The sequence below is a fragment of the Cyanistes caeruleus genome, chromosome 2 (assembly GCF_971803275.1).
Source record: "Cyanistes caeruleus chromosome 2, bCyaCae1.hap1.1, whole genome shotgun sequence".
Classification (NCBI taxonomy): Eukaryota; Metazoa; Chordata; class Aves; order Passeriformes; family Paridae; genus Cyanistes; species Cyanistes caeruleus.
This window is the reverse complement of record NC_141702.1, coordinates 108,810,461-108,835,661: the sequence shown is the minus strand read 5'-3', so window position 1 is coordinate 108,835,661 and position 25,201 is coordinate 108,810,461. Positions and strand designations below refer to the sequence as shown.

General features: G+C 45.4%; 1 protein-coding gene and 1 long non-coding RNA gene across 3 annotated transcripts in view; one reads left to right on the top strand and one right to left on the bottom strand.

Moving 5' to 3' along the window:
- LOC147655109 (uncharacterized) overlaps positions 1-11,235 on the bottom strand; it is a 54,476-nt gene extending 43,241 nt beyond the window's left edge. The window contains exons 1-4 of the mRNA XM_086871520.1: positions 10,954-11,235; positions 9,570-9,778; positions 2,793-2,953; positions 1,505-1,551 (exon numbers count right to left, since the gene is read on the bottom strand). Of these exons, the coding sequence (XP_086727646.1) occupies positions 1,505-1,551; positions 2,793-2,953; positions 9,570-9,778; positions 10,954-10,993 (457 nt within the window). The 5' untranslated portion in view covers positions 10,994-11,235. The remainder of the gene's footprint in view (positions 1-1,504; positions 1,552-2,792; positions 2,954-9,569; positions 9,779-10,953) is intronic.
- Positions 11,236-11,273: 38 nt separating this feature from the next.
- On the top strand, positions 11,274-12,396 carry LOC147655108 (uncharacterized). Of its 2 annotated transcripts, none has more exons than XR_015281468.1 (2): positions 11,274-11,345; positions 12,165-12,396. It is a non-coding gene; the product is annotated as an uncharacterized LOC147655108 (long non-coding RNA). The 2 variants fall into 2 exon arrangements; XR_015281466.1 differs by having other exon boundaries at positions 11,280-11,540.
- The last annotated feature ends 12,805 nt before the right edge of the window (positions 12,397-25,201 follow it).

Here is a 25,201-nt window from a genome sequence, read left to right as displayed (position 1 = left end):
TTGGTTGCTTTTATTTCTCTTCACAACTAAGGAAGTGCTGGCACATGAACAGTGGCAGCCCATGTTAGAAGTGAATGAACCTTTGTACTCCCCTTCACATGTCCTCAGTGTTCAAGGAGCCCAAATGTGGAGCGAACAAATTCATTTTCCAACATTGCAATTTGCTCTGATTCCCTGCCCCTGGGGTTTATTCCCTGCTTTCTTTCCTGCAGAGACACCAAATACCAACACAAAGATCACCTGCAACAAAACATTTCTGACCATGGCAGTTAAAAACCATTAAGAATTTCCTAAATGCAAACAGCAGAGTGTAGAGCATAAAAAGAAGACAGGGATAAAATCTGTGTTTCTTTATCCCAGTACAATGGTGACATCATTTACAAAAGAGCATCTGACAACCTTTGATGAGGTAGGTAATTTCTAGGCCAGAACTAATCCAGCAAAAATGTCACCTGAGCAATACTGAGCAGCAATTCTCCCCAACTCCATTCAGCATTGCAGCTGCATATCAGCAATTAAGGAGTCTTTCCAAAGGGGCTGTACCCAGGATTTGGCAGAACAAACCCTGAGCAAAGGGACCAGGACATCTGATCCCTTTTCCTGCAGCAGCAAAATTATGTCTTCAAGTCTCATCTCTCCTATCAGTAAATGCCCAGAGATGGCAAAGGAACAACAACAGACTTTCATTGAGGCTTTCAACTTGAAAGCATTGGCTGACACAGATGCACCAGAGACTGCATTTTGTCTGGCACAATTCTACTTGTCAGGGATCAGGCAAGGCAGGCAGGGAGGGACAAGGCAGAAGGCATCTCCTCCTGCAGCCTCAGCCTGCAGCACTGACCCAGGCAGAGAGAGTCGGGGAAGAGATTTGTCATGGTGAACCTGCCATAGGTGGCTTTGGGCTTGTGCTGTCAGAGGATGACAAACTCAGACCCTGCATAGGCTGCATCCATTCGGAAACCTCCTTCTCCTTAATCAGAAATTTCACATGGACTTTCCCTCAGAGGAGGTTTCTCTATTTCTCCCAGTGCAGAACCAGGCAATGTCCATGAATCTCCTTCAGATCTCAAAGGGTTCAGCTCAGTAAGTGCCGCAAGGAAAGATTTTCTCCTTCAAGGGCAGGAAGAAGGACTGGGAATATTTCCCATTTCATGCTCAATGCCTGCTTATTCTCTACTAACTGTGACACTGGAAATGTTTCAGGGAGATAAAGGGCAAGTGGTGGATGGAGTAGAATCTTTCCTTTTCCTGCACTGCATTTCCAGGGCCCAAAGGTACCACTCCAGCTCCTGCCATTTAACACTTCACACTGGTGGACTTCTCACTGCAACACCAGAGCACACTCCCAGTAACTGAGCTCTCCAAGAGTCCACGGAGCCCATCAAGAAATTGAAAACAAGTTAAAGAAATTTTGAAGAGAATTATTTTAAACCAACCATTCAAAATGTCACCTCTGAGTCAAAATTCCAATGGTCATTTGAGGACAGACATGTCCTGTACCTACCTGTATGTTGAGATTTCATGTCCTTGCTTCTGCTGCTGGGTGTGGACCTTGAGAAAATGGAAGACAAAAGACCATATGAGGAGGAAGAAAGAGAAAGGAGGGAATGCGTGTAGCATGAAAGGAGACAACCCTTCTTAGCGTGGTCACTGTGATGAAGAAGGAAATGCAACACAGAAACTAAACAAGATGCAAAGCTGATTCATTGTCCTTAAGCTCTCAGATGCTGGAGTCAGACAGAGCTGGCCAAGCTCTGTCTGAAACACAGCAGTCATTCTTCAACTTGCATCATAACCCCCCAGTTCTTCTGTCTCTCCTTTTGGAGCCAAGTGGCTCCTACAGCCCCTCTGAAGCAGCAAGAGCTGCTGAGCTGAGACACGAGTCTCTATGGAGGGCAGCTCCTTTTGTACTGCTGCAAAGCTTGACTTTGCCTGTTTGTGCCTTACACTGGTGACAGTCTCGTGCTCCATGTGGTCAGAGCACTGCTGTCTCCTGAGAATGTTACACCTCCTTGCTCTTTCAAGACAAAACATGCTTTTTCACACACAGCTGTTATGGAAGGATATTCAGACTGCACTTTAAAAGCCCAACAGAAGATTTTCAATGTGAGTGATACTTCTGAGACTCCTTCTTTATTGTTATCACTCAGATAAGCTTGACTGCTACATTTTCTCACACTTCTCCAAGCCAATATCTTTCTATCAGGTACAGTCCTATAACTCTTATCTACTGCCTTGCCCTCTTTGATCTTAAGCCATCACCGAAATATTAAATGTGGATCGGATTATATGCACACCCCCCAGAATTTCTCTGGGATCTCATTTCACAGTGGAGGTCCAGGCACAGAAAAGTTACATCTAACATTTACAGAAACAACACCCAAATTTGCAGACAGCTCTAAAGTAGCCAATATTTGCGCAAACATGTTATTGTGGCTGCAGAAGTTGACAGTGAAGGGTCACAGTACTCAAAGATCTGCAGGATCCAGACCCATGCAATACAGTTCCCAAATGACACCACAAACATCACAGAGGGAATCAACAGCCAGGTCCAGAAGAGAACCTGTCTTGAGGAGCTTTTCAGCCCTGCCTCCTCTTCCCCACCACCACCTCTGCTCTTGGGCCATATGGTGCTGGGTTTGACATTGGGCTGGATCACCACAGATAGGGCCAAATGCTGAATACACAGAGGTTTGCCTAAATACATGGGAGAGCTGACTGTGCAAAATAACCTCACGAGATGGGAAGAGCGAGGTGAACAGCACACTGGAGCAGCAGACACCTTGGCTTACCTCATCTCCTGGGACTCTTGCACATCCAGCTGCAGAGAGCTTTGCAGAGATCCTGCAGCACTGCCAACATCGGGACTTACTGCCCTGCGTATCGGGGGGATCAAAGGCAGTCCCAGTGATTCCTTCTTCTTATCCCCTTCAGTGGGATACAGCAAGGAAGCCTGCAAAGAGCAAATCACAGTGCTCACAATCAAGCATCCAGCCTTGTACCCCTCATGCCTCAATATATTTAGCCAAATTCTTCAATTGGACCTGGCAGGAAAAGACAAGTCAGATTGATAGAGCAGCTTGGTCCAGGATGGAGAATGGTGTCCTAGGACAACCAGATGGTGGGGTAGAGATCATGTCACACATTTACCACCTCTCCCCTCATGCTCACTTCTGTACGAGTGTGACTGCATTCCCAGCTGGGAATCATCCACGTTTTTGACATCAAGATGTTCTCAGGTGACGATGCCTCCACTGGCCTTTTGGATGTATGGGAAGGCATTTATATCCCTATAAACTCCCTGCCCCTAAAGCACCTAACAACCATTGCTGATCTCCAGCCACATCCCCACAAAGCCATTCTGCAGGATGGCAAAACCTGCTTTTCTCAAGCCCATCACTCCTGCTGCTGCTGCCCTTCCCTCCTACAGTTCCCCAGCAGCCTTTGAGCCCAGATGCAGCTGAGCTCTCAGGATGCTCAGAGCTCTCCAGCTCCCACACATCCAGCATCTCAGGCTCACTGGCATTTAGGAAGTTCAGCAGAGCTCTCTGATCTGCGGCTCTCTGGAAGGTCTCTGCCTGCCCAAGTTGCTCCAGAGTGCCCATGCCAAGGCCAGGAAGGGGGGTGGAGGAAGCAGGGACAGATGCACACCCTTCCTTAGTATCTCATCATTTCTGGCACAGCTAAAAAGCCAAATCAGGACCTGTTCAAACTTCAGTAAAAACATCAGTTCCTGTCAGGGATACACGGGGCCCTTTCTCAGCAAGGCTGAGACCAAGTACCCAAGCCTTTGACTGGACATTCAGTCTGCCAAAGCTGTTGTCCATCTGCCTCCTCCTGCACCCCATGGCAAACCCAAAACAACTGCAGCTCCTGGCCCTGCTGCAAAGCTAATGGTGTGGCTGGGCTCTGGGCTGTTCTCCCCTGTTGTAGTTAGGGCCTGGCGCTGCGGAAGAACTCGGGATGTAACAGAAAGCTAGCAGACCCCCACTCTGCTAAGATAGTAAGTTCTCTTGCAATTAGCCAATAGCACCTAGGTGTGACGTATGCAGATGGGAGTAACACAGTGAACCCAGGCTATAAAATGTTAAGTTTCCCTGTAATAAATTGCCATATTTGCCGTCCATCACATTGATGCTGTGGAATATGGTCCGCGCGGCTGGGATAGCCGCTGCTGGAGTGGGTCAGGGTGCTTATCTTGCTTTAAACCCAACATCTGGTGCCGGAATCCCGGGAGAAGAAAAAAGCGGGAAGAAGCATGAGAAGAAATTAGAAAAGCAAGGATACCCTGATTCAGCCGACAGCGGCCAAGTGAGCTGGACTGTTCTTGGCGTGGAATGCCTGGGCCCAGAAGGATGATGGAATCATAAAAAAGGTTAGATTGCGAATAAGTTGTAAACATAATTTGCTTGCTATTGCAAGAATTTAGGTTGTTGAAGCTGTAAATGAGTTTGTAAAGTTTATCCGCCCTAAGGTGTGGGACAGATGTGCTAAAATCCTTGCTGAACAAATTTGGGAAACGACAAGGAACTGTTTGCTGGCTACCCTGAAATTTAGGGTCAGAGCTTTACAGCCCCCAGATGGGAGAAGCTCAACTGAGCCGGGAGCGGGGCTGGGAGTCCCCTCAGTCCCTAAATTCTTATCTGCTCTCAGAGAAACAGCGAAGAGCAGAAGATTTTTGGAAAAAGTTAACAGAAATAGCCAGAGGTGTGGCAGAAAAAATAAGAAGAAAGCATCCCCCCAAAGTCATAAAGATGGTGCAGAGAAAGAAATTGTAGCGCGGGAAAATATGTCTCTAACAAAGAACTAAATCTGGCCTTGGAAGGTGGGCACAGTCGGGGGGATGGGAGAGAAAAGGAATGTGAAGAAGTGAAGTGAAAGAGATAAGACGCGGCGAATGGGAACAGAGACACAGAGATTGGAATGCAAAGAGATAAGGAGGAGAAGAAGGCGAAAGGAAAGGTGGGGTAAAAGGCGGAGTGGAGGGTGGAAGGAAAGGCGTGGAGAGCCGGGGGGGAGGGAACAGCCTGCCCACAGGGGTGGTAGCGGAGCCGGGGCCCAAGAAAAACGCACAGAAAACAGGAAGTAACCAGCCAGGTCTGACTTTGGCCGAGACACGAGCGGTTCACCAGGCCCACCCCCCCGAGAAGAAGCGCTGGGATAATACCGAGTTTGTTACAAAGTCATAATTTACTGAGTTTTTAAAAGGTGTTTATGTATCTTTTTAGAGTTAATTTTGTGTTTGAGTAATTATGAGTTTATCTAGTTAGAGTTTTCAGAGTTTTTCTCAGATTTAAAAAGTAGCTCGGCGCCGATGACTTTAAAAAATACACACGGCAAAACGCTGTTGCCAAGACAACCACCGGTGAAACAAGTAACAGTGACTTCAATAAACTGCGGAAAGCAAAGCAATAAAACAATAAAAAACAACAAAAAGCTGGATATTTTGGAGAGGGATAAAAAAGAGAGGGTTTTAATTAGACAATTCAAAAATTAAAAGTTTTATAAATTGTATTGTTTGTAAATCAGCAAATTGTTGCAATCAAGATTGAAATTTAAAAATAAGTTTCTATTAAATGAAGCGCCTTTAAAAATAGATTAAAAAGTTTAAATGTTGTATTTCTGTATCCCAAGAAACTTAAAAGATTTTTGTTTTGTTTTAGTAATCTCAAAGTTATGTTAACCATGTATTATCCATTTGTTGAGTTTTTGACAATTTTAATAAAGAAATTTTAATGTGAATCTTTTTGTTATATAAAACACATATAACAGCATATATACCAATTTGGATTTTTGATTTTAGTTTAAAAATTGGACTTGATGTTTCTGAGAAGTGCTACAAAAGCTAAATGACAACTTGCCCAATCCTGTGTTGTTGTGGCTTTTCTTTAGAGAAGCTGCACTTTAGAATTTTAATTAATTTGAACATATACTAGGCAAATTCTTGTTGTGAATGAGTGTTTTTGGTAACATTTGCAGTTATTGTGAGTTATTCTCAAAGCTAGATAACATGGAATTGTGATGTATTTGTTACATTTTTATAATTTTTATAGTGAATCCATGTTACCGTTAGCTTGAATGTTTTTTAGTTAAGCTGTGTAACTTAGATATTCTTTAAAAGTTAAGTTTTGTTATTTTCTTTTGTTACAAATAATTATTGTTAAGTTTAAATGTTGTTTAATTTAAATTGTTTTATGTTTTATTAGAAACACTTGTCTAAATTGCAAAGTATAGTTGTTTTCCTAGAAATATGAAGACAGATACAACTGAAGCAACTGTGATGGACCACTGGTGACCACCTGCTTGTAGACAAAAATAAATACAGTTTGTGACACCCTTGATTTCATCAAGAGCTCTATGAATTGTTGCAATCTTTGCAGTTTTGTTTGTTATAACTTCTTATTTTTCAGTGTTTCCAGAATTTTAGTAAGATGTACCATTGCTAAAGATTAACTGCCATTGAAGAAGCTTCAAATTAAACCAACTGCTGAATGATTTAATTCGTCTAGTATCTAAAGTTCTTAATTATTTGCTTTGTACAAATGCATTATAACAGTTTGCTGTGCTGTAAGCATCTCATAGCTGTTGCTATTGAAAACCTTGTTTTAAAAATAAGTTAAGAAACATCTTTCCAGTTTAAAGTCTAAGACCCTGGCCAAGTCTTAACTTTACCTGGACAGAATGTTTATCAATAGATCCAGATGTTCTTGTACCAAATCAGTATTTGAGTCACCTTTTAACTCAACAATTTGACCCTATTAATATGACAGCTGGATCAATTTTGAAGTAGGCTTGGAGAATCATTTCTGGACTGGTTGTCCAATCCTTCACTGATAATTTTTGGTTTTGTTTGTTTATTAACTATGAGATGCTGGTGCAGTGTTTTAATAATTAATAGTACTTTTATATTAACTGATTTTCAACTGTTATAAGTTCTTACTAATTGTATATAAAGTTTTGTGTTAATGTTGAACAGAAATATCTTTCATTTTTATTTTTTAAGGAAAAGGGGGGAAATTGATACCCTAAAAGCATTTGATTAGTGTAATTCATTAACTTCAAGGAGAGAAGTGTCTGTGTTTTGTTGGCAGGTTCAGAAAGGTCACCTGTCCATCTGACCAGACTGTCTGTCTCTGAACACACGAGATCCAGTGAACAGAGAAGTCATCACACAGCCTTGGTGCTCCAGACATGGATCAGAAGTGGAGCTGCCAGGACACAGTTGTGTCTGAACACTACACAGTTTACCAACAGAAATTTTATGTTGTTATTATGATGTTGTGTCTCTACCAATTTTTCAGTTATCCTTTGTTTTAAGATTTAGAAGGGTTTGAAAAACAACTTGAACATCAAAACCCTCAGTCACTGATCAGCTGCCAGCTGACATCACGGGAGCAGTGAACATTCCAGGACTGAATCGTGTTGGAAAAATTCTGTAGAAGATTTGAGAGGTGTAGAGACTCCATCTAACTATATACAAAGCAAATTGTAATTGTGTGTTTATCCTTTTAGCAAATTGTTTTCACGCTTAGATTACATATATACCAGAGCACGTGTATTAACAGTAGTTAGATAATAGTTTAAGGTTTAGCCTGTGTAGTAATTGTTATGTTAGCATAAAGTATAAGTATTTTTCTTTAAGAAGTAGTGTAAGCATCTTTGAAAGTTCATTTAACGTTAAAGTTTTAGCTGTGAGTTTGCAAGTATGGTGTCATTTACATGGTAAGCTGCTTATGGTAACTGCTGTTTATAGGTATAACACCTGAATCAGTGAGCCCCAATTTTGTGGTACAGGCTGAGAACCCATGATCTAATAGTCTAGCCCTTGCATTTATACCCAAAGTTTAAACTCCTCTGTTGACTTTTGTGTATTAGCTGTTATCATCCCCAGAGTCCTATACCACCTGGATGAAGAGTTGAGCCTGCAAGTGGAGAGACTCACCCAACTTCAGAAAAGAGAAGTGGTGACAGGTGTAACCATGGCAGTGCTGCTTAACCTGAAAGCAGCTGGTGCTGCCACAGGTGTCTCTGCCATCGTGACCCAACAACAGAGACTGCTTTAGCTACAGATGACTAAAAAGTGAGGTCTTGACCTTCTGTTCATGCAGCAAGGAGGCCTCTGCATCGCCCTGAAAGAAGAATGCTGCTTCTACGCTGACCACACCGGAGTAGTGAGAGACACCATGGCAGAACTACGAGACAGGCTGTCTCAGCAAAAAGCAGAAAGAGAAGCTCAGCAAAACTGGTTCCAATCCTGGTTCGATCAAGCTCCGTGGCTAACCACCCTGGTGTCTACCCTGATTGGACCAGTTATGATGATTTTACTCGTGTTAATTTTTGGACCATGTATTTTGAATAAGCTTGTGCCCTTTGTTAAGAACCGATTAGAAAAAGTTAACATTCAGTTTATAAAAAAGCAACAAAAGCTTTAAAAATATACTTAGTCATTGCATGTGCTTTATATTTACTAATGAAAACTGTATTATCTATTTTATAAGTTTTTAGTTTTTAGTTAAGTATAATGTATTTTATATTTTACTCAATTTTATACTATTTACTTTTAAAAACTTTTTAATAAAGATAAATAAATAAAGTGTTTAGAGATACATATATAAAATAACATTAGAATTTTAAAGACTAATACACCTTATATTTTAGCAAATTAGTTAGTCATAGAGAGGGGGGAAATATGTTGTAGTTAGGGCCTGACGCTGCGGAAGAACTCGGGATGTAACGGAAAGCTAGCAGACCCCCACTCTGCTAAGAGAGTAAGTTCTCTTGCAATTAGCCAATAGCACCTAGGTGTGACGTATGCAGATGGGAGTAACACAGTGAACCCAGGCTATAAAATGTTAAGTTTCCCTGTAATAAATCGCCATATTTGTCGTCCATCACATTGATGCTGTGGAATATGGTCCGCGTGGCTGGGATAGCCGCTGCTGGAGTGGGTCAGGGTGCTTATCTTGCTTTAAGCCCAACGCTCCCCATGGCCACCTCCCACCCCTTCCCTATGGACAAAGCCACGCCAGAGCACACAGCTGCCCAGAAGCTGATGAAGTCTAGAAACAACATCACAGACAACTGTGCAGAAGGCCATGGCTGTACAGCTCCAAAGCTGAGACAACCTGGAACTGACTGTGCAGGACTGCCTGTTCCAGCAAACATCCCAACCAGACTCAGCTGAGACAAAACACCACCCAGACATAGAGATGCTTCACAGATACTCGTAGGTTACTAAAGGAATTGCTTTATAAGGATTGCTTGAGCAGAGTGGACAAATTTACATGCTCTGACTGCTTCTGGGTGTTCTCTCAGCCACAAGACAGAGGAGGAACCATGGCATAGCCCAGAAACCCTTCAAAGGCCTCTCCTGCTCTTGATAGGTGCTGAGGACATGAAGTCTGCACCACACACCCATTGCAAAGGCATGCTGACCTGCAGGGTCCAGCTGAGCTCTTCCTTGGCTCAGCAGCTTCCCTGGGATCACACCACAGGTAAAGCTCTCTGAGCTCTGTCTACAGCACAGAAACTGAAAATCTCCCACACATGACTTAGCTTGGTCTCCTTACCTTACGTCCTTTTCCGTCTGAACATGACTCCTGTTCTTTTCTGGTGTCATTGTCATTGCCAGTGCCACTTTTCCCAGTAACGTGCTCTCCGATGCAGCTCTTCATTGGCTTGGAAGAGCTCCTTGGGATGAGGGGCATTGGCTTGGAGGGAAGGAGCACAGAAGGATTTGCCAGAGAAAATCTCTTGGCAAGAGGGTAGCCAGTCTGGCCTGTAAAGTGGAGACAAAAAATATAACACTGGTTGCAGTGCAAACCTAATGCATCTGGAGCTCCATATGACAGACTTGCTGCAAACTTCTAAATACCTGCACAGGAAACCTGCTCCTGCCTTCAGCCACTTGAGGCAGGCCAGGGGACACCCTGCCCCACTTTCACAGAGCTACCACAGGAACAGCCTGGCCTCTGGGCTGGCCTGGGACAGCAGGGAGCCCAGAGCCCTGGGCTTTGCAGCCATGGCTCAGCTGCACATGCAGCCTCCTGCTCCTGTCCCTGCCCCACAGCTGAGCAGCCCTACAGCTGCACGGGGCACTGGCAGCAGGACAGCTCATTGCAGGGGGCACATGCAGGGCAGAACTGTTCCCTGGGGATGAGCACAGGCTCTCTAGGCTGGCACAAGACCCTTCCTCCTGCCAGAGAGCAGCCCAGCTCCCACCTCACCTGTGTGTGAGGCTGAGGCATGCTCAAAAGTCTTCGAAGAAGTGAGTTAGGTGAACTCCCACCATTATCATCCACACATCTCTTTGATGAGATGCTAGAGAGATTTTTTTTAACTATTGAGAAATTGTCTTCAGTTTTATCTCTCATGTAACTAGCCTGCATGTAATTCTTCTGAATAATATTGACTTATTAAGTCAGATGGGAAAGGTAGATTGCTCAAAAAATGAGAGGTGAAAAAGATCCCTTCTTGAGGTTGGCCTTCTGTGAATACCCATTAAAGCCCTACACAACTCTGAGTGCAGTTTCTGAAAACCACAAAACTTCTCCACATGAGCCCTTGCTGGTGTTCTTATAACACAGTAATAGCGTCCTCAGGGTTAGATGCGATCAGCAAGCAGAGCAAGGACAGGAAATTGATCTGTTGCGAGATCCGACATTCATGGCAAAGAATGAAACAGGACTTGCATCTCATGGCCATGTCCAATTTGTGGTCAGCTGTGGCCACTGTCCCTGTCCTGGCTGACAGGATGAATGATTTGACTACTATCAAAAAGGAGAACGCAGAGTAAACTAACGACAGAATTTTGTGATGCCATGGGCATCCTTGCAGGATCATCTGTCAGCCACCTACAGAGCCAGAACTGACCACCATGGACCAGTTTTCCCTGAAATCTGGTGGGATTTTTTCCCATTTAGCTCAGACCTTTCAGCTCCTTTCTATTCTCACCTTTTCCTTCCATGCTCTTTCCTTTTCCGGTGAAGTTCATGGTGGAACCCGTGCTTCTGCCTCGCAGAAGTATCTGGGTTTGAACTTGAGAACGGTCTCCGCGTAGACAGCGAATGGAGCTTGCTACCCAGCCCTAGAGCAAGGTCTCGTGACTCCAATCGCCAGCAGTCGGCACAGAGAGGCAGAGCCAGACGCGTCTCCTGCCGCTGTGTCCGTGTCAACCACAACCGTCACAACCCCAGCTCGTGGCTGCCCCTTTGTGATGCGCTCACCCACGGTTCTGTTTCCATGGCTACAAAACCCCCACCCCAACTCCATCCCTTTCCCTTCCCAAGGACAGCCAGCCCTGGGCCCAGCCAGGCCAGGCCGGAGGGCTTCACACTGTCTAGGAAGTAAATGCTTTCCTAAGCTACTTTCCAAGGCCTTTATTTCTGTAATTCTCACTCAGTTCTGGGTTGCAGCTTGCTGGTGTGGGATTTTGTTTATTTCTTTTCACGTCCAACAAAGTGCTGGGACACAAACAATGGCACCAGGAGTTGCAAGTAAAAGAAGCTTTGCACTCCCCAGCAGATGAGCCCAGAATTCAGGTGGCCAATATCTGGAGGGAGGAATATGACCACCCAAATGTTCCACTTTTGCTCCACTTCATTGTCCCAGAGGTTTATTCCCAGCTTTCCGTATTGCAGAGACACCCAAACCTGACAAAAATATGATCTGCCTCAAAACTTTTCTGATCTTGGCAGTTCCTGACAATTCAAAATCTCCTTAATGGAAATATCATGGGGCAGGTCATTCTGAAATACACTCCCACAGAGCAGTTAAAACTAATCATGCTTGATTTGGCAGAACTAATTGCGAGCCAAAGGTCCAGTGGGTCTCATCCCTTTTTCTCCATCAGCTAAACTATTTCTTCATGTCTCATCTCCCCAATATGTTCAAAGAAGCTTTGCAGTCTGCATTAGATGCCCCCAGTATTCAGTGGGCCAATATGATCATTGTAGCTGTAGGGTGTAAATTGGCCATGCAAAGTTCTCCTTCATTGTGGCAGTGCTTTATTCCTGCTTGCTTTCCTGCAGACACACCCAAACCCAACATTACAAAACCGGCCTCAAAACAATTCTCATTTTGACTGTCCCTGAAAATTCAAAGCTATACTAAAAGCATTTTTTTATTTTTTCCTTCATTCTTGGATCTGTTCAAACATGCTGTAGACTGAAAAAAACCCAGACAAACCCCGGCATCTCACACCCTTGGCCCACCAGGGCCTGGGCCTCGACACTTTCCGGTGTCGGAGAGACTGAGAAGAACCTGAGCAAGCTGAGCTACACCACATGAAAAGGACTTTTTTTCCTGGATTTGCCATCTCATCGAGCAGCGAGAGGTTTTATTGTTTAATATTATTCCATTTCTGTTAAATAAACAGTCTTTTCCACTTCTCTCCAAGGAAATGTCTTTTCCTGAACCAGTTGGGGGGAGGGGCTGTTTGAATTTGCTTTTCTAGGGGAACCCCATTTGGAGGTTCTCTCCCAGTTTTGCCCTGAAACAGGACAAATACAGTTCTTGGCCTGTCCCCAGGGACAGGCTCCAAGGCTGGGCTCTCACCTGCACGGGATGAAGAAGAGCTGCTGCACTTGCCAGCAACACCAGGGTCTCGCCATCAGCGCTTTGAATGCGGCTTTTGTACACACTCTGCCGAGTTTGTACACACTCCCTGAGCCAAGCAGCATCCCTGGGCATCTGCACTGCCTCTGTGGGCCAACATCCTCCAGGCACAGCTGCAGGAACGAGATTGCAACAAGTCCTGGCTGAAGGAGTCTCCAGTCTGCTGCAGCCCTTCACCTGCGGCAGAATCACCTGGTGCTGCCATGGGGGGAGTAAAGGGGTGGAGGGCTCTTGGCAGATGAGGGTCTCCTCCATGTGCTGCTGCTCACTGGGCCTGAAACAGCTGCTGGTGCCTTCCCCCACAGCTGTATCAAGAGCCTGCCTGGAAAAGTAACACTGCCAGTGCAAGTGACAGCCACCCATCCCAGCCATGGCCCTGCCCACAGGGCGTCCTGCCTACCAAACTGCTCCAGTCAGGTGATGGTGGCCAACAGCAAAATACGTTCAAACGATGCCTTTTCCACATTCTGGCAAAATCATGGCCATACAGTGCACATGGTGGAGGCAGACTGCTCTTGGCAGAATGGGGGAAGCCCCAGCAGCTGCTCTCCCCACGGCTGGATGGCCACGGCAGCAGAGGCAAGTCTCTCACCGTGCCCACTGCTGTGGGGCCCCGTGCTTTGGAGCTGCTCCCGCTCAACTCAGGCTGCTGCTACAGCAGCAACATCACTTCACACATTTGATAACAGAGAGTTGGAATGGCACACAGGACTTGCCCCAAGAGCTACATAAAAACAAAAAAGGGGGAGAGGGGTCAGGGGAGTTAGAATAGTTCGCTCCTTCTTAATACAAGCATAACTGGACTTTAGCAGGGACATTGGGCTGATCATATTGGGGACTGGTTTGTAAGCCTTGTCTCTAGCAATTCCCACCAGTCTGCAAGATTTTTTACGTACAAACATGTAGATAAATTTTACAGAACTTTAACGAGCAAGCCTGTGCCAGAACTCAAAGCACAAGACAAATACTCCCAAATCTGCCCCCCATGAGGAAAGGAAGCAGAAAAGCAGATGAAAAAAGCGCCATTGAAGCTAAATGGTCTGTGTTTATCCTATGGTCCTACCTTTTTATACAAAAGCACCTCAATTCAAACACACAGCTTTAGATCAAGGAATAAAGGTGTTTCAAGAGCATCTAAAGCCTGATTCCTATTACTTTCAAGGAAAGGTGGATGCTAAATTCCTTAAAAACCCAACTGTGGGTCTATTTGGGACTGCATCCTTCAAAGCAAGGAGTGGAGGTTTAGAATTGCAGAACTGCTTCCACTGGAAAAGACTTTGAAGATCATAATGAGTCCCCCCCCAATAACCTGAGACCGCTAACCCTGCCAAGGCCACCACTGCAGCATATCCCAGGAAGGGATGCTATTGGCCTTCTTGGCCACCTGGGCACGCACAGGCTCACCTTCAGCCACTGCCAACCAGCACCCCCAGGTCCTTTTCTGCTGGGTGGCTTCCCAGCCACGCTGCCCCCAGCCTCTAGCCTTCCATGGGGTTGTTGTGGCCCAAGAGCAGGACAAGGCACTTCACCTTGTTGAACCTCAAACAAGTGGCCTCAGCCCATGATCCAGCCTGTCCAGATCTCTCTGCAGAGACTTCCTACACTCCAGCAGATCAACAACCCCACCCAGCTTGGTGTCGTCTGCAAACTGCCTGAGGTGCCCCTGATCCTCTCCTCCACATCACTGATAAAGATATGAACACAACTGGCCCCAGTGCTGAGCCCTGGAGAATACCACTTGTCACCAGGCACCAGCTGGATTTAATTCCATTGAATTCCACCACTCCCTGGGCCTGCCCATACTGACTGTTTTTACCCAGGTACGAGTGCACTTGTCCAAGCCAAGAGCAGACAGTTCCTCCAAGAGAATGCTATGGGAAACGTTGTCAAAGGCTTTACTAAAGTTGAGCAGGCAATATCCTCAGCTTTTCCCTCATCCACTGAGAGGGTTACCTTGTCATGGGAGATCAGCTTGGCCAAGCAGGACCTGCCTTCCATAAAACCTTGTGGGCTGGCACCACTGCCCAGGTTTTCCTGCATGTGCCGTGGGATGGCACTCAAGGTGATCTGCTCCATAACCTTCCCTGTCACTGGGTTCATACTGACAAGCCTGTAGTTTTCCTCTGATCCTCCTTATGACCCTTCTTGTCGATGGGTGTCCTACTTGCTGTCTTCCAGACACCTGGGACCTCCCCAGCTAACCAAGACTGATGAGCAATGACTGAAAGTGGCTTGATGAGCACATCCACCAGCCATTCAGTACTCCTGAGTGGATCCCATCTGGACCCATAGACTATCTTGTGTCTAAGTGGCACAGCAAGTTACTAAGCATTTCCCTTTGGATCAGGGGTGCTTCATTCTGCTCCTTGCCCTGTCTTCCAGCTCACAGAGCTGGGTACCTGAAGAACAACTGATCTTACTTTTAAAGGCTGGTACACAGAAGGCATTAAGTACTTCAGTCTTTTCCTCATCCTTTGTTCTATGTTTCCCCACACATCCAATAGAAGACAGAAATTCTCCTTAGCCCTCCTTTTGTTGCTGATGTATTTACAGAAATATTTTTATTCTCTTTTGCAGGTTTCTAGGAACAAATTCTTTCCTGTGAGGCTGGTGAGGCACTGAGAACAGGTTACCCAGAGAAGCTGTGGATACCTCAAGCCTGGAAGCGTTCAAGGCCAGTTTGGATGGGGTCCTGAGCAACCTGGCCTAGTGGAAGGTGCCCCTAACCACATCCAGGGGTTTGGAAGTATAGGATCTTTCAAGCCCTTTCCAATCTAAATCATCCTGGGATTCTATGATTTCACTGCTGTAGCCAGATTAAACTTGGGCTTTGTCCCTTCGAATTTTTGTCTCTGCATAACCTCATGACACTTAGAGTCCTCCCGAGTTGCCTGCCCCTTTCTCCAAAGACGATAAACTCTCCCGTTCTCCTGTGTTCCAGCCAGAGCTCTCTGTGGGACCCATTGCCAGTGGGACTCGTACAGAAAGCATGGAGTCAGGTCTGTCTTCCTGGGTCTCATTTCATAGGAACAATAGCTAGGAAATATCTCAATGGCAATTCTTGGCTGGTTAAGTTCATCTCCTAAATGAGGAGGACCATGCCCTCTTGCCTAAGGTATTAAAAATGACCAAGGGAAAGTTAAATACCAGAAATTAGTGCATCCTGTAGCTGCCTCTGCCATTGGCTTACCTGTAACACAAAGCCAGCTTCCACATGCCTCCAGTTTTTTCCCTCTCCCAGGCAGTTCTACCTCCAAACTAGCCTGTTGTACAGTGGCACCAGGAAGGGCATTACTTATGGCACCTCCCCTCTTGGTGCCTAAAGGCTTAGTTGCTGAAATTCAGCACACAGAACCTAATGGAGGCCAGCTAAGTGATATGGAAAACACCAAAAGTAAAGCTAGGTACCCCTTTCTCGCTTGCAATGAAACCCCTGCAGCTGGAATGACCGTGGCAAAGCAATATGCCTGCAGTCTGGGGGAGCCCTGGATGTGCAGGATTCACCTTCTGCCTGTGCTGGTCGGAGCATGGAAAACGAGCTGGGGTCATTCTTGGTACAGAGGAAGCCAGTGGCAGCCATCCACTGCTGTGTGAAAAAAAGGTGTTACAAAATTACTTTCTGAAGGAACACCAGACACAACTGCACCTGAACAGCTTCAGACCCTGTTTCAGTAGGAAGGAACTGAACACCTTGTCACCCTTCTGCTGGTTTCATCAAACAGAAATTAATTATCTGGAATTTTCAGCTTCTTAGGATCATTAGCACCCAGTAAATCAAATCAGGGACCTCAGGCCTGCGGGAGAATCACAGTGCAGATCCTTGTGCTACTGATTCCATCGCTTCCCACTTTTCTAAGTTCTTGGTGGCAAGGTCACTTAGGTTAGACACACAGATCACAAGAAGTGCTCCTGTAATACACACAGCTCACAAGAAGTGTTCCTGTAACTTTCTGTACAATGAATTAAAGTGAGATTACACATCCCAAATCTTTGTTCCCCTACTGTCAAACTGACTGATTTGAGGAATTTCTGGAGCAGCAAACTTGCTTCCTAAAATATTTACTGTTTGAGGCAAGGAGCACAGAGAAAAGACAAGGTTAAAAGCATCACCCAGGCAATGCTCTTTTGACAAATTCTGCCCCGAGCTTTCCTTAGGAGGATCTGAAAGGCTCCATGTCCCTAGCAAAAGCTCCTGCAATGGCTGCACGCCAGCAGAGCAGGGCTCTCAGCTGTGAAACAAGTGCTGCCACAAGCAGCAGCTTGGCCAGGGCAGCAAATCAAGAGGTGGGAAGGAGCTGATCTGAAGGCCAAACCTCCTCAGCTCCTTCTAAAGGGGCTGCAACAGTTCCTCATTCCAGTGAGGTGGAGTGCTGGACACCACAGCTCCCTGTGAGGACTGGACACAAGGTTGCTCCCGCTGAGTGCTGTGATGGTTTCTGCAGGAGCTGTGGGCTCCGGAGTGTGCCAGACACAAGGAGGAGAGAAGGAGCCAAGTGCACTGACACACCTTTGCCTTGAGCATAACCCGGCCTTGCCCAAACACACTGAAAGCTTTCCCCTTTGGCCCATGGCTGGAAACGTCAGGTCAGCTGTTTGACAACTCAGGTTGGTTTGGTGTCAAGGAATTTTCCTCAGAAATACTGGGTTTGTCTTCCTCTGGGCCTTCTTCTCAGCAGCCTTGGGGTTGTTGCTGTGTGAAGCCATCACAGGGGACTACTAAATATGATTGCTGGCCAGGCACTTTCTGCTAGGAGAGCCCTGCATACTGTTCCACACATCCTTCATAAAGGCCATAAAACCAACTCCAAACACTCTGACTACAGCAGCTTTTCACAAAGGATTTCCTGCAGAAATCCAGGACAACTTGGAAGTGAGCATCCAAAAGGTTTTGTCTTGTTCTGACAGCAGAATTCTCAATGATCTGAAGCAATTTCATTCAAATGTAACACAAGACGTGAGTTTTGTATTGAAATGTTTCATGATGAATAACAAGAGCATGAGGTACAGGGCTGACATGCAAAAGCATGAGCATATCCTCCAAAGTGACTAGTCTGATTGTCCATTTTATTACTCTTCTATTTATTCCACTCCAGTATTGTTCTTACTGCTTTAGGAGCCTTAAAATACAACAGTTCCCTGCTCTTTACAGCAGTTAGCACCTCTGTCTTTTTCAGGGCCTAGGTCTGACAGTCAGGCATCCCTGACACATTTAAAGCCTCTATTCACCCAGGTTACAAGGTATCACCTAACTCCAGAGGCACTGAAGTCCCTAGGGAGCCTAAGTGTTCATGGGCTGATGCCTGCAGAGCAGTCATGCATCTGCCCTGATGCTCAGAACCCCACACCATGGTGCCAAGAGCACCCAGCACATGACAAAATGCTGATGTTCCAGTCAATACCAGCCAGCTGGCAGCATTTGCCTTGGGCGAGCTGGAGGTCACAAAGAGGCAAAGGAGTCTGTCTCTGCAGCAAACTGTAGTGCTTACAGGGAGGAAGACAATAAAAGAGCCTCCAGATGTGAGCATGCAAAACATTGGAGCTGGCTGATGAAACCCTGCGGTGGTTTGGCTCACTGACCTGACAGAAAACACCATGTTTCCCTACTACATTCCCTTCCACTGTCCAAAAGTGAACAAAGCCAAAGAAGGCATGAAAAGTGGAAGTCTGCAGAAGCTGGGCCAGCTTTGCTGCCAATTCATTGCCTGGCCTGCAGAAAAATATAAATCTTAAGGCCGGAAAAAATGTTTAGGACCTCTGCAGGCCACAGATTTTGAGTAAGTGAACTTCAGTTTCTGACAGGGCACTATCTCCCCCTGAAAATACAGATGATGATTGGGAAGCTTTGCAAAGCTCTCAAAGGCCCTGGGGTGATAAATAATACAGGAATAGGAGTGGCTACCATGGTCACACAGCAGTCTGCACCAGAACCCCAGCTTGCCCAGCCCTCCTCAGCCAGAAGCTGATTTATAAATACGTGCTCAGGCTTCCTGCACAGTGCTGGCAGCTGAAAGTCACAGCTCCACAACCAGGTCCACCCTCCATGGGCAGAGGTGGGTGGCACAGCAGGGCCTCTGTAAGGAGAGGCCCATGCCCATCAGGGCCAGTCCTGCCACATTTCCAAAGGGAATTGGGATGTGATCTCCCTGTCTCTTTACCTCAGCCCATGAGCTTTTTTCCATCTTCCTCCCCTGCTGTCCCATTGAGGAGGAGGAGGAGGAGGAGGAGGAGGAGCAGGAGCAGGAGGAGGAGCAGGAGCAAGAGAGCAGCTGGGTGGGCAGCTTGTAGCTGGCCAGAGTCAACCACCATGGATGACATTGCTCCACTGGATTGACAAGAGAGATGAACAATGAAGCATTTCCATGTAGTTCCAAGAGAAACATGGAAGGGACTAGACTTCACACAGCCCACTCTGGTTGCTACAAGATAGCTCCAATACAAAGGCAAGAGACACCAGCATAAAACACTCTGATAACTCCTGGAGGCTGCCTTTGGCAGGGTCTGGAAAGCATGGGAAGAGAGCTGCAGCTGTTCTAAGGCTTCTCGTTGCTTGCAGCTGAATTGCTGTTTCTGAAAGGAAAGTACAGGGCTGCACTTGAGTTCTTCCCTTGAGGCACACAACAGAGTTGAACTTGCACGGTGGCTCAGTTTTGTTTCCCCACCATCTCTATTGAACGCAGATTTCTTGCAAAAACACACACAGCTCCCACCCACTCTGTCAGCTTTTCTACTCTTCACATACTAAGCTAGAATTGTTCCCCATGAAATCAGCCTTTAAACCTTTGAGAGTATAGAAATGCAGAATGTTAAAGTTCAGACTGGAGCAGGTGAAACCTGAAAACCTTCCCTCTCGCCAAGATAACAGAGCACTAGCATACAAATCAGCATTGAATGCTGTTTTTTTGAAACAGTTCTGTTTATTTGACTGACAGGTGAGAGGTGATAGCCAACAGGTCTGACAAATAAAATTATGCTGAGAGGAGTAAGAGTTTGGTGCTCTTGGGAAGTGTTTTTAGAAACCATGAAAACTGAAAGTACACCTAAAAAAAGGAATCAACGAAAGATGAGATTCTGCTCACACCAGCAAAGCTTCCTGCACCAGAGAAACACACTGTACAAACAAGTTGGGAAGCACAGAGTGTACTTATTTATCTTCCAATTCCCCATCTTCTCACAAGGACTGGATGGCATCCTTCATGGCCCCTGCGTGCTCTTGAACTCCAGAAACACTATCTCTGCCTTACTTAAAAAAGTGATCATGAAGGTTTGTATTTTTTTTTGCTGCCATTCCAACATTTCCAGAACACTGCAGCATCCTTTCCCACCAAGGCCTGGGAACAGGTCCCAGGCAGCATGGATGGAGCAGGAATACTACAGCAGATTTATGTCTTCTGCATGTCCTCCACCATTCTGCAAAGCAATCAACACCTTGGAGCTGCAGACTGAAAGACAAGAAGAAAAACCTGCCTTGACAGCCATTTTATTTCTTCCAATCGCCAAAATTTATATTCCCTCTTTGGGCGGGTATTTGAGGTGTTTTGTAGACTGGATGAATAACAGAAGCAATCTGGAATTTGGTCATCTTTTCAAAATAGTTTGGGTTGCAGCCCTGCTGTCAATCCATCCCTCTTTAAATGCTGGACTTTGATAAGTCGTGGGAAAACCACTCCTTCCCAGAGCACTCCTGAACATCTGCTGAGTGGCTCTGGAGCAGGATTTCACTCACACCGCTGTTCCACTCCACTGTACCAAACCTCAGCAGCTCTCCTGGCCAGGACTGAGAGGGAAACAAAATGTTCAGGCTGAAGTCTGAATTCAAGATGGATGAATTCAACAGGTTTGCATTTAAAAACAAATACTACAGCAACAAAAACACCAAGAGACAAAACTGACATAATGCCCAAAACTGGGGATTCTTTTGTGAGTACCTAAAAGAGATAAAATTAACATATTAAAGGCACTTTAGAACCAAACAATTCTAAAGAAAAGGTGAGCTTAAATTCTGTTAAAATGCTTCAGCCTCTCTGCAATAAAAAGAGCCAAAACCCTTCAACATTTCTTCAGTTTTCCCCTCCCTTATCATTCATTTCACCCCCCTCTCTTCTGTGCATGAAACTATTAGTCTGCTCAAAATACATTTTGTCTTTCCACAAATACATAATTTCTAAGTTGAATTGAATCTCATTTAAACTTCAAGCTTCCAGGGGAGCAAAATACCCCACTTCTGAGCTAAGAGTCATCTTACACCAACACCAAAGTAACTTTTCCTAAAAGATGGTGGGACTAAAAGGAGATGACCCACAAAGAGCAGTGAGGGCTGTGGGTCTGGCCCATGGTGAGGAGACAAGGATGGGCCTGCCCATGACACTAGAGGACATTCATTGTCCCACCAGCATGTGCAGTGGAGTTTCCTACTGGCAACATTTTGGAAGCACCAAAAAGGACCTGGGTGCCACCTAGTGCTGTTTTACTCAGACATTAATTGTACAGAAATGCAAAGGCTGATTATACCTAACTTTTACATGTTCAGCACACCATGCCTCAGGCTGGCTTATCATGCTTCCAGCAGGCACCTTTGGAAGATCCAGGGATGCGTGCCCAAATCCCCCTGTGCACTCACAAGCATACTGGGTGCTGAGCAGATGCACAGCACTACACATTAAAAAACCATCTTGAATGAGCAAAGAATGGCAAACCAAGACAATTTATGAAACCGGGAAAGGGGATGAGACAGCCCTTGGAAGCACCAAAATGGTTATCAGACCCCTTCATTAAGCAACAAGCAAGCACAGGTTTCAGTGCCTTACAAAGGGAACCTTCTGTGGAATTACCTTGGAGAGTAATTGATTTACAGAGAAAGGGAAAATCTTCCCCATAAGCATATTTCACTGGAAGCAGGGAACTGTAGAACAAGAACATTCACTTTGAAACTCCTTTTATTTAAAGGCAATTTAGCTTGAAGAATCCACCAGAGTTCACATTTTCCAGAACAGCCCTCCCTTCGTCCTATTAGCTTCCTTCATGAAATGTACCCCTTTCCCAAATATTTAATTGTAGCTACAAACTCCATTTCAGCTGTACACCTTACTTTGAGGAGTCTGAACACAGCATAGGCTTCAGAGAACCACAGGTTTGGAGGGGACCCAAGCTCCTTCCAATTTACATGTTCTGGCAGTCAGATGAAACAATCACTACAACTTCCCATCCTCCTGCAATTCCAGAGTTCACACCATGGGATTTTTTGCATTACAGAAATCACACCGCAGCTCCAGCAAAAGCAGAGTCTGCCAACCTTCACTATTAGCCCCCTTTCCAGAAAGCCAGATTCACTAAGGGCAGGAGCTTTGATTTGATGACAGGAACTTCTAACTTGAAGCAGCTGAAAGGGTCATCCATTCCTGTACCAGACAGTCTGTTTAAGATCATTCCAATTTGGCTCAGCTCTACACCACCTTTTTGGAGAGTCACAAATGGTCTCATCAGCTGTGAGCAGGAAGATTTTCAATATTTTTGTTGATTTGGACATGAAGAGAGTCCTGGTGATGCCAGTTTTCCTGCGAGGAAACACTAAGCTTCTCTCTCCTGTCCCCTCCTTCCAGGGAGCAGGGAACCAACACCCCAAAGGCCACAGATCAATTTCTAGAAGACTTAATCTTGGTTTATGCAGATGCAAAAGGGGCAAAGGGCGAGACTGTACAGAAAGTGAGTCTTCCTTATCACCAAGCAGTTCTTTTCCATGCAAAGAAGGGTGAATACAGTACCAAGCTGATGTTTCATTGCAAGACAGCCCAAACAAGAACTTGGCTATCAGGCTGTGTGCCATCTCCATAGTTTTTGGGTGCATTTCTCAAACATCTACATGCTGATGTTGCCAGGAATCAGGAATTCTTTAAGAAGTAGTTGTGCATCCTAAACTTTTCCTTATTTTCTCCCTTTCCGTGTCATCCTCCTCTCCAACAGCACATTTTGCTTTTGTTTGTTTCTATTTAACCAAGGTCATTGAGATACTTGATTTGGGACAGAGAAGTCATTAGCAAAAGTCATTTTGGATGAATCCAAAAACGTGTTTGTTTTGTTGTTTTTTAAAAAAAAACCAAGTAAATCACTTACCATAGCACAGAGGGAGGCCAAAAGCAGAACATCCATAACTCTGACACTGCACAGTGTTTAACAGACACAGGTGCATGTCCCACACAGGCAGCTCTTTTTCCCCTATGAAACATCAAAGAATCACACAAACACTGAAATACTTAGGAAGAGAGGCAACAAACACATCTTGTCCCAAGTGCTGGTGAGGTACTAAGTCCCTTTGGAAGCAGAAGCATAACAAAGGGCAAGAACGTGAACCGCCCCACTTTACAGCAGGGTGCATTTAGTAACGATGCACGTAGGCCATCCTGAAAGGCGAGTCACAGGTTGTTCCTGCTGGCCGGGGATGTAAGGAATTTTGTGGAGCTGGTCTGGCACCCGCTGGCCACCTCTGGTATTGCTCCTTACCACAGTCACTTTACTTCTGTAGCTGGGAAGGCCACCGCATGAAACACATCGAACAAAAATCCCAGAGGCCCTGCAGTGGTGCCTGGACAGACATTAAACACACACCTATAAATGAGACACGGTAATAGCTGGGCAGATAAAACCAGAAGTTACACCTGAGGGTTTCCATCCTATTGATTTCTTGGCTACTTAACTGGAGAGGTCTGCACTGGACTTCATAGAAATTCTCATCCAACCTCCACTGCTCCAAATGAGCAGCTGTTCTGTCCTCATTCTCTTCGTTGCTCCCAAACTACCATGATTAGCTTAAAAGGGAGGACATATCCCATTTCCAGCCTCCCTAGACAAAGGAGGAGACACACAGTTTAGTCCTCAACTGTCTTAAAACCTTGGCTTTGCAGATAAAGTTTTAAGGATTAGAAAGTACACTGCATTGTCAGTTAGCAGCTCAGATGAGGACAGTATTTGACCAAGGAGCCCAACTGTTTGCAGCTGCTACAGCCACATTGTCACACAGAGCAGCTGCTTGAGGGCTGAGGACAGGGTGAACTAACCCCAAAGCAAGAGACCACAACTCGCCCCCTGCCACCAGCTGGCCAGCATTGAAACAGATTCAGAGTCTACATGTCTGTGAGAATCAAGAATGAACAAAATGCTCTTAAGATCCCCCTGCTCTTCCTGCTGGCATGTTCTCTCCCAGCCCTACTCCTGGAACAGTTTTTGGTGCTTAGCAGTGATAGAGAGAGGCTATGCCAACCTTACAGGTAACAAGGGGCAGTGGTGGCAAGTTCCCGATGCCACCATTCCCCACACCCCAACAGTGCAAACAGGATACTCTGCTTGTTTTCACCCCAGTCCAGGGCTTCTGCTTCCCAAAGCCTGCCTGCATGCAGTGACAAGATGATTGCCTTAAAAACTGACACATCAGTTCAGCCTCATTTGGTGGCTTGAGTACAGACAATGTACAAGTGTCGGCACTTATTTTCACAGAATCTCAGAACTGAAAATAAAGCCCAGCTTTATACAGTAGTAAGACTGATTTACTGTCAGTTAAAACCCTCTGAAGGCTGTGAAAGCCTCCACCTGCTGCCCTTCTACCTCCAGCTCTTCAAACCCAAGAACACCTCTTCCAGCTTTGTCCATGACACGATTCCCTGCACTTCCAGGCAGTGCTGCAACCCCCAGTGCAAGCCAAGCTATGGACACACCAATGGAGACGACTAAAAGAGAGGCAGACAAGAAGTCTGTAACAACTGAGCTTTGCTCCTCCACTAGAAATCCGCTTTCTACAAGCAGCATTTCATCTTTAACCACCACCTGAAGCTACCCAAGGTCTCTCTCAACAAACACCACGGGACAGGTATTTGGTAAAAGAGATGTATATTTATTCACTTTACAAAGAGGGTGGTATTTAGTTGCAACAGCTCCATTTATAGACAAATATATTATTGTACATTATAGTGGTGAATGGCTCAAACCTTTACCTTGTTTTGCTCTTAAAAACATGTTTGCACCACTTCAGCTTCCATTAGCTGAGCAAATAGCTGTCCTTGTTCTGCCACTGAGATTAAAAATCCATAAGAAAGGTATAGCTCTGTGCTATGTATTCACAAGTATTCATCTCCTTCCCCTGTGTCACTCCCCTCTCCCCACCCAATTCAACATGGTCTGTCCTCTGGGTTAGCATTAAATTTATATACAGCCTCCATTAAAACAAAATTAGGAGCCAGTGATAGTTCTAATGTCCTTTTAAAGCACAAGAAAAGTCATTGATTTGTACATATAAAAGTCTTGAGTTCAAATTTGTTAAAAAAAAAAGGAAAAATCCATTTTTAAGTCAAGTCGGCATTTACATATTGCCAAAGTATGGCTAAGCCAATGAAAGGGGGGGGGGGGGGAGAAAAGAATTTCAGGACAGAATTTAAATATTACAAAAATATCTTTTTTTTTTTCTTTTTTCTGTTTCCTTTTTTAAAAAACAAAAATCAGAAGGATGCCCACTTGCTATTGCTAACCGAAGCATGGAAAGAAGGTATAGACCAGATGTCTTTGATCCTTGAATATTTGAAACAAATTCAATATAAAGCTGAAC